General features: G+C 35.7%; 2 protein-coding genes across 8 annotated transcripts in view; both read right to left on the reverse strand.

Moving 5' to 3' along the window:
- Positions 1 to 17,935, reverse strand: part of LOC125253154 (oocyte zinc finger protein XlCOF26-like) — a 44,939-nt gene that overhangs the window by 15,197 nt on the left and 11,807 nt on the right. Inside the window, exons 1-3 of one of the 5 annotated variants that reach the window (XM_048166970.1) lie at positions 11,768 to 11,875; positions 4,130 to 4,249; positions 376 to 2,995 (exon numbers count right to left, since the gene is read on the reverse strand). In XM_048166970.1, coding sequence (XP_048022927.1) covers positions 2,037 to 2,995; positions 4,130 to 4,187 — 1,017 coding nt within the window. In that variant the 5' untranslated portion in view covers positions 4,188 to 4,249; positions 11,768 to 11,875 and the 3' untranslated portion in view covers positions 376 to 2,036. Of the gene's footprint in view, positions 1 to 375; positions 2,996 to 4,129; positions 4,250 to 4,581; positions 4,751 to 10,548; positions 11,593 to 11,767; positions 11,876 to 12,223; positions 13,066 to 17,935 lie in introns of those variants that run through there. The other 4 variants (XM_048166968.1, XM_048166971.1, XM_048166967.1 and 1 more) reach the window with 4 other exon arrangements.
- LOC125253155 (gastrula zinc finger protein XlCGF52.1-like) lies at positions 14,639 to 17,570 on the reverse strand. Of its 3 annotated transcripts, none has more exons than XM_048166974.1 (3): positions 17,180 to 17,558; positions 16,956 to 17,075; positions 14,639 to 16,775 (listed from the first exon to the last, which is right to left on the reverse strand). In XM_048166974.1, the coding sequence occupies exons 2-3, from the start codon at positions 17,011 to 17,013 to the stop codon at positions 15,739 to 15,741; spliced, it is 1,095 nt and encodes a 364-aa protein (XP_048022931.1). In that variant the 5' UTR covers positions 17,014 to 17,075; positions 17,180 to 17,558; the 3' UTR covers positions 14,639 to 15,738. The 3 variants fall into 3 exon arrangements, with proteins under 3 accessions (XP_048022931.1, XP_048022930.1, XP_048022929.1); XM_048166972.1 differs by having other exon boundaries at positions 14,640 to 16,775; positions 17,423 to 17,570; XM_048166973.1 differs by having other exon boundaries at positions 16,956 to 17,558.

Here is a 17,935-nt window from a genome sequence, read left to right on the forward strand (position 1 = left end):
AAGAGATGTCAAGATATAACCGATCTTGAAAAGTTTGGAGGAAGCAATATAATTAAATTCTGGAATAAAATAGATCTTTATCTGTGTGATTTCTCACGTGCACATAATTCCTTTCTGAAAATGTTTACACATTTTTGCATGAAATTCTTCCTCAGAGAAATGCTGAGGTTTTTGAAACGGATGCTGCTTGTCTTCATTTGCTTCAATTGGGTCTCAAAACATTAAATTCCCACAATTAAAAACCCCGAAAAGAGCCGACTGTATTTTATGGTATTTTAGTAATGGATTAATCATGGGTGTGAATGTGAACTTGCTCAATTCAATTCACATTTATTTGCATAGCACTTTTCACAATACATATTGTTTCAAAGCAGCTTTACAGAAAATGCATGTGTCTACATTACAATTTAGAGTGATCTGTTATCAGAGGTGATTGTGTCCAAGTTATGCATTTATGTACATATACAAATCACACAGTTAGATAACAATGTATTCATTTAAACAATGTATTAATTTAAGGCAGAAACTATGAGCTCATGAATGCATGTTGTTAAATTATTAGGATACATAGAAAAATTTTGCATTGGTGCATGCTGATTCAAAGTTTGTGTCAGGAGTTGGCACCATCTCTACACAGGTCTTAGTGTATCTGAAGCCTCCCTAAGAAGCTGGATCCAAACTGGAGCTGACATACTCTCTAGTTACCTCGGGCTTCCCGAGATAAAACAGATACAATGGAAAATACTTAGCTTTGGGCATAGACACTATTACGATGCAACAATTAGAAGAGCAATAAATGATTGCTCCCCTTTAATAAAAATATTTATTAATGCTTATAATACAAATGACTAAAAAAAGATTAATATCTGGTATATATACAGATCACTCAAGATATTAAAGGTCACTCAACTAATTATATTAATGAAAAGTGGGAAAAGGAATTGCAGATTTTTATCCCAGAAGAAGAATGGCTAAATTTGTGGCATTCACAGTGTGTGACTAGTCATTCTAGGGCTTTAAAAGAATTTTGTTGGAAAAAATTCTCGCCCAAAGTAAAAGCCAAACAAAAAGGAGTAGCAAATCTAAGCTCCTGCTGGAGGCAGTGCGGTACACAAGTGGTTGATTATGTACATATTTCTGCTCGCTTTTAAATCTTTGCATGGCTTGGCTCCCCCTTATCTCTGTAATATGCTCGTCTCCTACACTCCGACTCGCTCACTACGTTCCTCCGACTCTGGCCATCGCCTCTCTTCAATGGGGGGCAGATCATTCAGTGTTATTGCACCCAAACTCTGGAATTCTCTCCCCTACTCACTCTGTTGTGTTAATAATATATCTGAATTTAAATCAATACTCAAAACTCACTTGTTTTCTAAATGTTATACCTTTGATGAATTGATTGTTCTGCATAATTACTAATAGTTCTCTGAATGTTATGTTATGTCTCTTAAGTCCTGTTTTGTATTTTATTGTACTTGACGCTATTCTTCTGTATGCTTCCCTGTCCATTGTTGTTTTTCATCATTGTCTACTTGTATTATCTTTTCCTTGATAAATGTACATTGTAAAGCATCCTTGATCCCTGGAAAGGCGCTATATAAATAAAACTTATCTGGGCCTGCCCAGTTTTGAAACTGTATTGATCAGAAATACACTCAAGTATAGAAGAAATCTTAGAGATTGAGAGTGGGGAAACAGGTTATATTCTATTTCTTGGTAATATAATTAATAATAGGAATGAATATTTACTGAAGATACTAGTAGCAGCATTCAAAAAAAAAACAATTACTTATGGCTCCAACGTCTTCCCCCAACGAGAACCCACTGGGAACAAATTGTCAGAGAAATTCATAAAGCTGACATTTAAGTTGAGATTACAAGAAGAGACCTTTGAAAAACACTGGGGAAAATGGACTAAACATATATAAAAACAGAGAGAAAGAAGATAACTGTATAATAGGAATACTTAAGGAATAATAAGTTTTATAAAACAATAAAATAATAATAAAAACTTTGGGCAATGGGCAACTTTGGGCTTATTTAGATAACTTTGGGCAATGCTTTTTCTCGTGAGTCCGTAGATGAGATGATCGGGTGAATCTATTCCCACATGAAGAGCACTGGTACGGCTTCTCTCCAGTATGAACTCTCTCATGATCTTTCATGTCTCCTGACCGAGCGAAACTCTTTCCACAGTGTGAGCACTTGTACGGTTTCTCTCCCGTATGACTTCTCTGGTGTAATTGTAGATGTGTGTTTGTATTAAAGCTTTTCCCACAGTCAGAGCACACATAAGGTCTCACACCAGTATGAATACGCTCATGCACTTTTAAATACTTAAGTAGTGAAAAACTCTTTCCACAAAAAGAACAAAAGTGAGGCTTGACACCAGCATGAATTGTAAGGTGTCTTCTTAAGCATGATGCAACAACAAATTTTTTATCACACTGATCACAGCTGAATGATCTCACTCCAGTGTGAATGCGCAGATGATTGTTGAGAACTCTTTTGCAATTAAAACTCTTTCCACACTGAGTGCATGTGAACGGTTTTTCTCCTGTGTGAATCATCATGTGTCTGTTAAGTACTGATTTATCTGAGAAACTCTTTCCACACTGAGTGCATGTGAACAGATTTTCTCCAGTGTGGATTCTCATGTGTCTGATAAATTGTGGTTTATTTGTGAAACTCTTTCCACACTCAGAGCAGGTGAACAGTTTTTCTCCAGTGTGAGATTTCAGATGTCTGTTAAAGTGTGATTTATATGTGTAACTCTTTCCACACTCCAAGCAGGTTAAAGATCCTTTGACTACAGATTGTCCAGCTTGTTTTTGGGTGAAATTATCTTCAGTCTTTAAAATGACTGCATTTCCATCTTCATTTTTGAAATGATGAGTGTTTTGAAGCAGATGTTGTTTGTCTTCATTTTTATATGCCAGTTTTCCATCTTCATTTGTGAAATGATGCTGTTTGTCTTCACTCACTTCCATCAGGTCTAAAATCAATATTAGATTCCCAAAATTCAATTAAGGAAAGACAAATGAGAACCAAAGAATTAAAGTTCATTCTTAATTTTCCACAAATCTAGTTTACAACTGATTCTACAAGTATCTAGTTTTAGATGTATTGTTATATCCTCCTGAGAACCAGAGCTTTTTTGGGTGTGAATTTACTTTTTTAAATGTCATTACTGTAAATGAGCCCGAGTTATTTGTTAATTGATTCCATTTTGTGTATATATCTTGTGTAAATATTCAGATATATTATTTTTGCCAAATTAATTTTAAGCCAAATTGTAGGGGGTTTGACACTTTTATTTTGCATATATCTTTTCACACTGTTTTTGCTTTAGGGAGGTATTGTAAGTTTAAATTGTATTTTGTTTTAGGAAATGTAGAGGTTAAAAAAAGATTGTTTTTTATTTTTTTTATTTTGTTGAAAAAATAAAACTTATTATTATTATTTGTCATCTCTCTGGTAGTGAGACTGTTACAGCTGACCACTGGCGGACATTACATTTACACTGTTTGGAGCATAAGAATAAAATTAAGATATTTTATGCTATGTCCTCTGTAGAGAACACCAGGACTCGGTTATTAAGAAAATACAATGGTATTATAAGACAAAAATGTTTTAAAACTAAATAAAACAAATATTTTTTTCATTTATCAATGAACATGAAATAAACATGATTCTCACTAATGTTATTAAAACAGAATGATTTGATATACTATTTTACTTATAAATGGATAGTCCTATTATATGCAGTGTATTTAAGTTGCATATTAACGTTACTGTGGCAACATGCAAAGAACAAAAGTGTAATAATGGGAGTAATAACATGGCAACATTTTCATTAGAATATCTCATATTACATAAGAATATTGATCTATAATTTCTTTCCCTGTTCCCTGTGTCTCCCCGAAATGCCTGATAAACATGCTGTAAGTCCTGGTGTCTTCTACAGAGGACATGTATGAAATCAATGCCGTTCCGTATATTCTCAGAGAAATTCACTAAAATATAATGTCCTCCACAGAGGAAAAAGTCTGGCACTCAGGAAGTTTATGTCAGTTTTCATCTTAATGTTCCTCATGAGTCATTAAAGAGAATGAAGGAAAACACCAACCTATTTGTTCCTCTGTATCTTCATCTTTTATTCTGCAGGGTTCTTCCTTAAACTCCATCTTTACAATAGTATGTCAGTAGTTTCTCCTGGAGTAATTCCTCCTGCTTACTTCTTCATCTCCTGTGGGAAGATGGGAATATTCCCCAGCATTTAAACTCTAATTGCTAAGAATCAATTCAACTCCTCCGATTTTTATGTTGGTCTTACTTTGGATATGATTTACATCCATTAAAAACTCTTTTTTACCAGGTTTCATTGCATAAAATAAAAACACAACTCTTATTCTTTACAAACTGTAATGTGAAAAACCAATCAGTAGCGAGTTTATGTTTCACGAACGTAATGTACAATATCAGTCGATTAATTTCTGAGTGATTCGGTAAATAATCTGACTCGTTTAATCGTTTGGGTTTAGATTTCTCCTAATAAATTCTAAAAATGAATGTACTTACAGTCTATTAATGAGCAGATTCAGCGCAGAATGAACGGCTGTGTTCCATTTCACATGTTTATGTTCCCTTCCCTTCTTCTCCTAGACTCGGATGTGTGTCATTGCTTCGGTTACACGAGCGCCCTCTACTGGCAGAAACCAATCTCCGTTAAACTAACCTTCATAGATTAGATACAAGGCAACCAAAATCTCTTTTCTACGCTAAGATTTTACAAACACTATTTATCTAGGCTATGTTTGATTTAGGATGAAGATTCAAACTTCATATATCTGCTAAAGACTTTGCAACTGTATACCACCTGGATGCCTGCAACTGTGTGTTAGCCTACTGATGTTGTTGATTTTCAAGTCTTGACTTCATTTTTAATTTAGACAGTACAAGTATTATTTAAAAAATGTGAGTCATTAGTGTTTAATAAAAATCAAGTTTTTAATATCGTTTATGTCTTTGTGGTGTTTTAATGCATCAATGGAAGAACATTGTTGCCGAAGCTATTTCTCTCAATGAGTCACGCAAGTACTCGGTTACTCTCGGCGGTTGGCGTCCCACTCTGTCTAAAATATTCTGAATATTTTAACCAAACAGTGTGCCAAATTACAAGGCACACCAAACCTCATTGCTATGGATGTGACATCCTGGAGGAGCTGGACTGCCTGTGCAACCTGCCCAGGTGAAAAAAAAGTAAATTTCTATAATATAGGCTTACTTAAAGTGCTCTATTTTCGTGCACTACTTTTGTACTAAATATACTAAAAATTGTTCTTCTTTAGTACTTCTTAAGATCATCTTAAGAACATCTAAGTGTACTCAACTGTGCTATTTTGAGACAGCATGATATATGAAATAAAATGTGCTTTTAATATACTATCTCTGTATTTAAAAAGTGTATTTAGATACCACTTATAGTACATTTGAACCCAAAGTGTACCAGAAGTGGTAGCTAAATATATTTTTTAAATACAGAGATAGTATATGAAAAGCACATTTTAGTTCATATTTCATGATGTATCAAAATAGCACAGTTGAGTACACTTAGATGTTCTTAAGATGATCTTAAGAAGTACTAAGAAACTTAAGAGTACATAGAAACTCTTTCACCTAGATATTATCACATAGAGACTGTGTCTGTACCTCGAACTAGTAAATACAAAAAACTTCCGAAACCTTTTAAGGGTAAAAATTTAATTGATGTTCAAAAAATGAAAATCACAGATAAATCAGATAAACAAATGATAAAGCTTGGGTTACTGAATATTAGATCTATTTCTTCAAAAGCACTTATTGTAAATGAAATTATCACAGACAATAAACTAGACTTGCTGTGTTTGACAGAAACCTGGCTAAAACCAGACGATTACATTACTTTAAATGAATCTAGTCCTCAAGGTTATGATTATCGACACAATCCTCGACAGAAAGGCAAAGGGGGAGGTGTTGCTGTAATTTATAGTAATATATTCAGAATCATTCAAAAGAATTTCAAATATAACTCCTTTGAAGTGATGGTGCTTTATGTAACATTATGTAAGTTGACATTTGTGCTGGCTACTGTATACAGGCCACCAGGACACCATACTGACTTTATCAAAGAATTTGCTGATTTTCTATCAGAGTTAGTACTGGCTGCGGATAAAGTCCTTGTTGTTGGTGATTTTAATATCCATGTAGATAATAATAAAGACGCATTTGGATTGGCATTTGCAGACATTTTAAACTCTATTGGAGTTAGACAACACGTGTCAGGACCCACTCATTGTCGTAATCATACCTTAGATCTAATACTGTCGCATGGAATTGATATTGATGCTGTTGAAATTCTACAGCAGAGCGATGATATATCAGATCATTATTTAGTGTCGTGTATAATACAATTAGCCAAGGCTACAAAACCACCACCCAGCCATAAATATTGTAGAACCATCACGTCTACCACTAAAGATTGCTTTATAAATAATCTCCCCGAGCAGTTTCATCGCCTTAGTATACCTGACAACTTAGAAGAACTCGATGCTGCAACAGAAACTATTGGCTCTCTCTTTTCCAGCACATTAGATGCAGTCGCTCCTTTACGTCTAAAGAAGATTAAGGAAACTAATCCAACGCCGTGGTATGATGAGCACACTCGGGCTCTAAAACGAGCTGTTAGAAAAACTGAACGTAGTTGGAAGAAAACAAAACTAGAAGTTTTTCGCCTTTCGTGGAAAGAAAAAATGATTGAGTACAGAACGGCTATAAGAAATGCTAGATCTACTTATTTTTCAAATCTCTTAATAGAAAACAAACATAATCCTAGGTATTTATTTGACACAGTGGCTAAATTAACTAGAAACAGAGATTCAACTGCTGACGTTTCCATAGAGCACAGCAGTAATGACTTTATGAACTTCTTTACTTGCAAGATTGATAATATTAGAGAGAAAATTAAAAATATGCAACCGTCCACAGTTTCGCTTCAGACAGTGCACTGTAGTGTCCCTGAGGTAAAACTAGAATCATTCGCCGCTATAGGAGAGGAAGAATTATCTAAACTTATCAAATCATCAAAATCAACGACATGTATGTTAGACCCAATGCCGACTAAACTACTGAAAGAAATGCTTCCAGAGGTCGTAGGTCCACTTCTTGATATAATTAATTCATCCTTAACACTAGGATACGTGCCAAAAACCTTTAAGCAGGCTATTATTAAACCTCTTATTAAAAAACCTCAACTAGATCCGAGAGATTTAGTAAATTACAGGCCAATCTCGAATCTACCTTTTCTGTCAAAGATACTAGAAAAGGCAGTTTCAACACAACTGTGCTCCTTTTTAGAAAGAAATGGAATCTGTGAGGATTTCCAGTCAGGATTTAGACCATACCATAGTACTGAGACTGCTCTCGTTAGAGTTACAAATGATCTACTCTTATCATCCGATCGTGGCTGTATTTCTCTATTAGTGTTATTAGATCTCAGTGCTGCTTTTGACACTATCGATCACAACATTCTTTTAAAAAGACTTGAAAACTATATTGGCATTAGTGGAATTGCTTTGGCATGGTTCAAATCGTACTTATCTGACCGTTATCAGTCTGTAGTAGTTAATGAAGAGATGTCGTATCGCTCACAAGTTCAATATGGAGTACCACAAGGCTCAGTACTAGGACCGTTGCTTTTCACTCTGTACATGCTGCCCTTAGGAGAGATAATTAGGAAGCATGGTGTTAGTTTTCACTGCTACGCTGATGATACTCAGCTCTATATTTCCTCGCGCCCTGACGAAACCTACAAATTCACAAAACTAACAGAATGCATAGCTGACATTAAAAACTGGATGACAAGAAATTTCTTATTATTAAATTCAGAAAAAACTGATATCCTAATCTTTGGACCAAAAACTTCCTCACGAAAAAACCTTGAATACTCCCTAACGCTTGACGGGTGCTCCATTAAACCTTCGTCCTCAGTTAGGAACCTGGGTGTGCTCTTCGATACCAATCTTTCATTTGAAAGTCATGTTTCTAGTATCTGTAAAACCGCCTTCTTCCATCTAAAAAATATATCTAAATTACGACATATGCTCTCAATGACAAATGCGGAACAGTTGGTTCATGCATTCATGACCTCAAGACTAGATTACTGTAACGCTCTACTGGGTGGTTGTTCTGCTCGGCTTTTAAACAGACTACAGTTGGTCCAAAATGCGGCAGCTAGAGTTCTTACTAGAACCAGAAAGTATGACCATATTAGTCCAGTTCTGTCAACATTACATTGGCTCCCTATTAAACATCGTATAGATTTTAAAATCTTGCTACTTACTTATAAAGCTCTAAATGGTTTAGCTCCCCAGTACCTAAGTGAGCTCTTAATGCATTATAGTCCTTCACGTTTATTGCGATCTCAGAATTCAGGCCAGTTGATAATACCCAGAATATCAAAATCAACTGAAGGCGGCAGATCCTTTTCCTATTTAGCACCTAAACTCTGGAACAATATTCCTAGCATTGTTCGGGAAGCAGACACACTCTGTCAGTTTAAATCTAGACTAAAAACACATCTCTTTGCTCTTGCATACACATAACACATTATCAATACATTAACATTTTTCAAATCCGTTAAAGGATTGTTACGCTGCAATAATTAGGTCGGCCGGAACCGAGAACATTTCCTATAACACTAGATATACCTGTACATCAGAATAAGAATGGCATCTACGCTAATATCTGTCTCTCTGCTTATCCTGAGGTTTGCCGGGTGCTGGATCCAGGCCGTATCCAGATCAGATGGAGAACCTGTGTCTGGACCTGACTACAACGTAGCCCAGGAGACAATGGGCCTACAGATCCAGTTCTGGCTGCATCTATAATTCAGATTTTTAATCCCCGTATCCGCTTACATATATTTATATATAATCTATTTTTAATCTCTATAATAAAAATGTATAATTCAGATTTTGATCTCCATATCCATTTACATATATTATATATATCTTCCAAGGGGTTTTTTCCCTCCTAGGACTTTTTTCCCAGTGTTAGCACGCTGGGTTTTTCTCCTAGGGGGTTTTTTCCACCCCTGGGAGTCAGCCGACATTGGCTTAATGTAGCACCATCTTGTATATGTTACATATTACCACGCTTGTTTGTACAGCTTACTTTTAACCACTTCCCTTTTTTCTGTGCTTCTAATATGTAAAGCTGCTTTGAAACAATTACCAATTGTAAAAGCGCTATATAAATAAATTTGACTTGACTTGACTTGACTAAAGAAGAATTGTTAGTATATTAAGTACAAAATTAGTGCGTGAAAATAGAGCACTTTAAGTAGGCCTACATTATAGAAGTGTACTTTTTTCACCTGGGTGATTGGGTTGCTGGTACTGTCTCATGCTACAGGCAGTGACAAGGACCCTAACAAAACCCAAAACTAAAGACAAATCAGTCAGGAAGAATAAAGAGAGAACAAGGGTCTATGGCCACCACCTGCAAAATCATTCACTTTTTGGTCTTGCTGTTGCCTCTCCAGTGCACCTGATATTACTTTCATTTGAACCAAAGAGGTTGAAACTGATTCACAAACACTTAATCGGACAGATTGATATCCCTGAAGTTTAATTGACTTGTTTTATACTGTAATGATTAAGTGTTACCTTATTTTTTTTGAGCAGTGTACATAGAAAAACATTTGGTGCAGCGCAGAGAGATTTCAATGCAGAAAAGTCTTCAGTATCTTAATGCATCACATCTAAACAGCTCTACGGAAAACTAGTAGTTTTTGTGATATGGATGATGATTTAATAGACCATCTTGTATGACAAATTTATTTTTCAAATTTTTCAATTTCATGTTTTAGAAAACAGAATGGGGCAATAGTGTAGAAAACAAATATTTTTCCATACGTATCCACAGGATACAATCAATTTCCACACTTGTCTATATAGGCAAGGCAATTTTATTTGTATAGCACATTTCATACACAATGGTAATTCAAAGTGCTTTACACAAAGAAGAAGAATAAAAATTGAACGTAAGGAATAGAAATAACAGTAAAAACAGAAAATTTTGCTATCTGGATGGAAGAGCTAGGAAGTCTTAGGGAGTTTTTTTTTTGTTGTTGTTGTTGTCCGTCAGAGTGGATCTAAACGGATCTATCCATCAGAGCAGATCTAAATGGATCTTCCTCACACGACAGGACCGCTGTCTAGCTACCTGTTAAGGCACTTCAAACTGATAAACAAAGTTTCAATCTCCCCTTTTGCCAAGACACCTCAAACTGCACCACACAGCCCTAATCCCCCTTCCGGAGATATCTTATCTATGCAACGCAGTTCAAATTTCCCCTTTGGAAAGTGTCCTGACTGTAATTCAGAGATATCTTAACCATGCACTACAGCTCAAATTTCCCCATGGTTTGTCCCCTTATCCAAATTTACCAAAATTTAACCTAATCACTTTCTTCCTAATTCTCCCAGCTCTTTCAACCAGACAGCAATATTTAAAATGCATTAAAAGTCAGAATAACAAGATGATACATAAAAGATATAAAATACATTAAAAATGAAATAAAAACAGGAAAAGGAATTAAAGGAATAAAAATATACAGCGCAGGAATGTAAAATATCAAACTATTTTCATGTAAGTGATGGATCTGAACATGAAAGTTTGCTCAATTAGACACATTCAGGCAATTCTTTTTCTTATGACTCTGTAAATGAGATATTTGGATGAAACTCTTCCCACATGAAGAGCACTGATACGGCCTCTCTCCAGTATGAATTCTCTCATGAGCTTTCAAGGATGATGAATGAGTGAAACTCTTTTCACAGTGTGAGCACTTGTGCGGTTTCTCTCCAGTATGACTTCTCTGGTGATGTTTCAGGGTCCCTAAATGAGCGAAAACCTTTCCACAGTGTGAGCACTTGTACGGTTTCTCTCCAGTATGAATTCTCTGGTGTATTTTTAATTTGTCTAATGTAGTGAAGCTCTTCCCACAGTCGAAGCACACATAAGGTCTCACACCAGTATGAATAGTTTGGTGAACTTGTAAATGTTGCGGTTGTGAAAACCTCTTTTCACAAATAGAACAAAAGTGAGGCTTCACACCAGCATGAACTTTAAGGTGTCTTCTTAAGTCTTGTTTAAAAACAAATGTTTTATCACACTGATCACAGCTGAACGATCTCACTCCAGAGTGAGAGCGCAGATGATCTTTGAGAGAGGTTTTGCGACTGAAACTCTTTCCACACTGAGTGCATGTGAACGGTTTTTCTCCAGTGTGAATTCTCATGTGCACATTTAAGTGTCCTTTTTGAATGAAACTATTTCCACACTCAGAGCAAGTGAAAGATCTTATGACTCCAGATTTTCCAGTTTGTTTTTGTGTGAAATTCTCTTCAGTCTTTGAAACAACTGCATTTCCATCTTCATTTTTTAAATGAGGTTTTTGAAAAAGATGTTGTTTGCCATTTTTATATGTCAGTTTCCCATCATCATTTGTGAAATGATGAGGTTTATCTTCATTCACTTCCATCAGGTCTAAAATCAACATCAATAAATCAGCAACAAAGAAATAGAAGTTCATTTTTAATTTTGCACAAATCTATTTTACTGCTGAGTCTACTAGTATCTAGTTTTAGATGTATTGTTGTATATCAGTTTTCATCTTAATGTTCCTCATCAGTCATTAAAGAGAATGAAGGAAAACACCAACCTATTTGTTCCTCTGTATCTTCATCTTTTATTCTGCAGGGTTCTTCCTTAATCTCCATCTTTACAATAGTATTTCTCCTGGAGTAATTCCTCCTGCTTACTACTTCTCCTGTGGGAAGATGGGAATATTCCCCAGCATTTAATCTCTCACGACGAACTCTCATTATTAAGAATCAGTTAAACTCCTCTAACTGATTTTTATGTTGGTCTTACTTTAGATATGATTTACCTACATTAAAAACTCTGTTTACCACGTTTCATTACATAAAATGAAAACACAACTCATAATCTTTACAAACTGTAATGTGAAAAAAGTCAGAAACGAGTTCATGTTTCACGAACGTAATGTACAATATCAGTCGATTAATTTCTGAGTGATTCACTAAATAAACTGACTCGTTTAATCGTTTGGATTTAGCTTTCTCCTAATAAATGATAAAAAAAATAATCTACTTACAGTCTGAAAAACAGATTCAGCGCAGAATGAACGGCTGTGTTCCACTTCACATGTTTATGTTCCCTTCCCTCGCTCACTTCTCTTCTTCTCCTAGACTCGGATGTGTCATTGCTTCAGTTGCACGAGCGCCCTCTACTGGCAGAACCCAATCTCCGTTAAACTAACCTTCATAGATTAGATACAAGACAACCAAGATCTGTTATCTACGCTAAGATTGTACAAACACTATTTATCTGACCAAGTAGGTTTGATTTGGGATAAAGATCCAAACTTCAAATAAGGAGTTTGCATTTGTAAACCATCTGGATTCTTGCAACTGTGTGTTACTGATGCTGTTGATTTTTATATAAATCTTGACTTTATTTTTAATTTAGAGTGTACAAGTATTATTTTAAAAAATGTGAGAGTTATTAATGACCCCCTGTGGTGAAAATCAAGTCTTTAAAGTTGTTTATTCACAAATTCACAAGTCAACACCATTGCTGATATTTTCTCCGTAAAAGTTCAGTGAACCAAAGACAGTCTCAAAGGTTTGAAATCGCTGGTGTTTCTGACATCACAAACTACCTTTTAACCAATTATGTCAAAGTGGGTTTAGCAGAGGAGTCTCAAAAGAAGCCATAGGTACATTTTTCTGTTGACATGAAAAATTGTGTACTTTTAGTATTATTGCGGGAGAATTGAAAATTGAATTGATATATTATGATGTCATGATGAAAATGCCTTTCTCCATGACGTTCTATGACGTTCAAAGCGTTTGTAAGGATGCTGATTTTTAGAAGGCAGACTGAGATGGTGAACAGTAACATGGTTTGTGTAACATTAGAAACACATTAGCTGTTTGATAACATACAGGTGCTGGTCATATAATTAGAATATCGTGAAAAAGTTCATTTTTTTATTGTAAATTATTTTTTAAAATGAAACTTTCATATATTCTAGATTCCCTACATGTAAAGTAAAACATTTCAAAACTTTTTTTTTTTTTTAATTTTGATGATTAGAGTGTACAGCTCATGAAAGTCCAAAATCCAGTATCTCAAAATATTAGAATATTTCCTAAGATCAATCAAAAAATGGATTTTCAAAACAGAAAAGTTCAAGTTCTTTAAAGTTTGTTCATTTGTGCACTCAATACTTGGTCGGCAGCACATATTACAGCAAATGACTTGCTCCTAGCACAAATTACAACATCAGTGAAGTGAGGCATGGAAGTGATCAGCCTGTGGCACTGCTGAGGCACTATTGAGCCTTCAGATCATCTATATATTGTTGGATCGACTGTTTCTCATCTTTCTCTTGAAAATATCCCATAGATCCAGGGGTCAGGCATGTTGGCTGGCCAATAAAACACAGTAATATCATGGTCAGCAAACCACTTGGAAGTGGTTTTTGCACTGTGGGCAGATGCTAAAGTCCTGCTGGAAAAGGAAATCAGCATCTCCATAAAGCTTGTCAGCATATGGAAGCATAAAGTGCTCCAAAATCTCCTGCATTGACTTTGCACTTGATAAAACACAATGGACCAACACCAGCAGATGACACGGCCCCCCAAATCATTACTAACTTCAGAAACTTCACACTAGACTTTAAGCAGCTTGGATTCTGTGCCTCTCCAGTATTCCTTCAGACTCTGGGACCATGATTTCAACATGAAATGCAAAATTTACTTTTATCTGAAAAGAGGACTTTCGACCACTGTTCACTGTCCAGTTCTTTTTCTCCTTAGCCCAGGTAAGATGCTTCTGACGTTGTTTCTGTTTCAGAAGTGGCTTGGTAGTCCTTTTCCTGAAGATGTCTGAGTGTGGTGACTCTTGATGCGCTGACTCCGGCTTCATTTGACTCACTGTGAAGCTCTCCCAAGTGTTTGACTCGGCTTTACTTGACAGTATTCTCAAGCTTGTGGTCATCCCTGTTGCTTGTCCACCTTTGCCTACCCAATTTCTTCCTTCTAGTCAACTTTGCATTTAATATGCTTTGATACATCACTCTGTAAACAGCCACCACATTCAGTAATGACCATCTGTGACTTACTCTCTTTGTGGAGGGTGTCAATGATTGTCTCCTGGACCATTGCCAAGTCAGCAGTCTTCCCCATTAGTGTGGTTTCAAAGAACAAGAGATACCCAGAATTTATACTGTAGGGATGGTCATTTAATGAAACTCAAATGTAAATATTCTAATATTTTGAGATACTGGATTTTGGACTTTCATTAGCTGTACGCTCTAATCAACAAATTAAAAAAAAAAAAAAAAAAAAAAAAAAAACTTTTGAAATGTTTTACTTTACATGTAGGGAATCTAGTATAAATGAAAGTTTCATTTTTTAAATAATTTACAATAAAAAAATTAAATTTTTCACAATATTCTAATTATATGACCAGCACCTGTATAGTCAAGCAAAAGGCTAATCATATTAATTACCGTTATGTGTCCAATGTTGTAGACAGCGATACCATTGTGCAGCGATAACTATTGTAAAGTTGACCTAGTGGATCTCTGAGCTGCTGTGATTGAGATTTAAAAGTTATGAAGAATTACCTTAAAAAGTCCAGAACTCCAGAAGTTCAGTCCAAGCAGCTCAAATCAAAGTCCTCACAATCTATTTAGCTTTTGGCACTTAATTATCCAAACTTAATGCATCCATAGAAGAACATTGTAACCAAAGCTACTTCTCTCTATGTCTACGTTTACAAATACTCGGTTACTCTGCGGCGGTTGGCGTCCCACTCTGTCTAAAATAGTCTGAATATTTTAACCAAACAGTGTGTCAAATTACAAGGTAAAACCACAGTGTAAGAACTTAAACCTTATTTCATAACTACTAGATAGCAGCTATAAAGACAGCTGTAGAGACACACCAAATCTCATTGCAACGGCACGTATGGATGTGCCATCCTGGAGGAGATGGACTGTCTGTGCAACCTAATTGGGTTGCAGGTACTGCCTCATGCTACAGGCAGTGACAAGAACCCTAACAAAACCCAAAACTAAAGACAAATCAGTCAGGAAGAATAAAGAGAGAACAAGGGTCTATGGCCACCACCTGCAAAATCATTCACTTTTTGGGGGTTGTCTTGCTGTTGCCTCTACAGTGCACCTGTTGTAACTTTAATTTGCACCAAAGAGGTTGAAACTGATTCACAAACACTTAATTGGACAGATTGATATCCCTGAAGTGTAATTGACTTGTTATACTGTGATGACAGATTTCAATGCAGAAAAGTCTTCAATATCTTAAAGCATCACATCTAAACAGCTCTACGAAAGACTAGTAGTTTTTGTGATATGGATAATGATTTAATAGACCATCTTGTATGACAAATTTACTTTTCAAATTTTTCAATTTCATGTTTTAGAAAACAGAATGGGGCAACAGTGTAGAAAAACAAATATTTTTCCATACGTATCCACAGGCACTACAATCAATTTCCACACTTGTCTATATACAGCGCAGTAATGTAGAATATCAAACTATTTTCATGTAAGTGATGGATCTGATCATGAAAGTTTGCTCAATTAGACACCTTCGGGCAATTCTTTTTCTTATGAGTCCGTAAATGAGATATTTGGATGAAACTCTTCCCACACGAAGAGCACTGGTACGGCTTCTCTCCAGTATGAATTCTCTCATGAGCTTTCATTTTTTCTGACCGAGAGAAACTCCTTCCACAGTGTGAGCACTTGTACGGTTTCTCTCCAGTATGACTTCTCTGGTGATATTTCAGGGTAGCTAAATGAGCGAAAACCTTTCCACAGTTTGAGCACTTGTACGGTTTCTCTCCAGTATGAACTCTCTTATGATCTTTCAAGGATGATGAATGAGTGAAACTCTTTTCACAGTGTGAGCACTTGTGTGGTTTCTCTCCAGTATGACTTCTCTGGTGATGTTTCAGGGTAGCTAAATGAGCGAAAACCTTTCCACAGTGTGAGCACTTGTACGGTTTCTCTCCAGTATGAATTCTCTGGTGTATTTTTAATTTGTCTAATGTAGTGAAGCTCTTCCCACAGTCGAAGCACACATAAGGTCTCACACCAGTATGAATAGTTTGGTGAACTTGTAAATGTTGCGGTTGTGAAAACCTCTTTTCACAAATAGAACAAAAGTGAGGCTTCACACCAGCATGAACTTTAAGGTGTCTTCTTAAGTCTTGTTTAAAAACAAATGTTTTATCACACTGATCACAGCTGAACGATCTCACTCCAGAGTGACAGCGCAGATGATTATTGAGAGAGGTTTTGCGACTGAAACTCTTTCCACACTGAGTGCATGTGAACGGTTTTTCTCCAGTGTGAATTCTCATGTGCACATTTAAGTGTCCTTTTTGAATGAAACTATTTCCACACTCAGAGCAGGTGAAAGATCCTTTGACTCCAGATTTTTCAGCTTGTTTTTGCATGAAATTCTCTTCAGTCTTTGAAACAACTGCATTTCCATCTTCATTTTTTAAATGAGGTTTTTGAAACAGATGTTGTTTGCCAATTTTATATGTCAGTTTCCCATCTTCATTTGTGAAATGATGAGGTTTATCTTCATTCACTTCCAACGGGTCTAAAATCAACGTCGATAAATCAGCAACAAAGAAACAAAAGTTTATTTTTAATTTTGCACAAATCTAGTTTACTGCTGTGCTGAGTCTACTAGTATCTAGTTTTAGATGTATTGTTGTTTATCAGTTTTCATCTTAATGTTCCTCATCAGTCATTAAAGAGAATAAAGGAAAACACCAACCTATTTGTTCCTCTGTATCTTCATCTTTTATTCTGCAGGGTTCTTCCTCAAACTCCATATTTACAATAGTATGTCAGGAGTTTCTCCTGGAGTAATTCCTCCTGCTTGTTTTCTCTTCTCCTGTGGGAAAATGGGAATATCCCCCAGCATTTAATCTCTCACGACGAACTCTCTTTGCTAAGAATCAATTTAACTCCTCTAACTGAATTTTATGTTGGTCTTACTTTAAATATGATTTACATGCATTAAAAACTCTGTTTACCACGTTTCATTACATAAAATGAAAACACAACTCATAATCTTTAAAAACTGTAATGTGAAAAACTAGTCAAAAACGAGTTTATGTTTCACGAACGTAATGTACAATATCAGTCGATTAATTTCTGAGCGATTCACTAAATAAACTGACTCGTTTAATCGTTTGGATTTAGATTTCTCCTAATAAATTATAAAAAAAAATAATCTACTTAGTCTGAAAAACATCAGATTCAGCGCAGATTGAACGGCTGTGTTCCACTTCACATGTTTATGTTCCCTTCCCTCGCTCACTTCTCTTCTTCTCCTAGACTCGGATGTGTGTCATTGCTTCAGTTGCACGAGCGCCCTCTACTGGCAGAACCCAATCTTCGTTAAACTAACCTTCATAGAGTAGATACAAGACAACCAAGATCTGTTATCTACGCTAAGATTGTACAAACACTATTTATCTGACCAAGTAGGTTTGATTTGGGATAAAGATCCAAACTTCAAATAAGGAGTTTGCATTTGTAAACCATCTGGATTCCTGCAACTGTGTGTTACTGATGCTGTTGATTTTTATATAAATCTTTACTTTATTTTTAATTTAGAGTGTACAAGTATTATAAAAAAAATGTGAGAGTTATTAATGACCCCCTGTGGTGAAAATCAAGTCTTTAATGTTGTTTATATGTCTATGTGGTGTTTTAATATGCTTTCAGACAAATTCACCAGTCAACACC

The sequence above is a fragment of the Megalobrama amblycephala genome, linkage group LG18, assembly GCF_018812025.1.
Source record: "Megalobrama amblycephala isolate DHTTF-2021 linkage group LG18, ASM1881202v1, whole genome shotgun sequence".
Classification (NCBI taxonomy): domain Eukaryota; kingdom Metazoa; phylum Chordata; class Actinopteri; order Cypriniformes; family Xenocyprididae; genus Megalobrama; species Megalobrama amblycephala.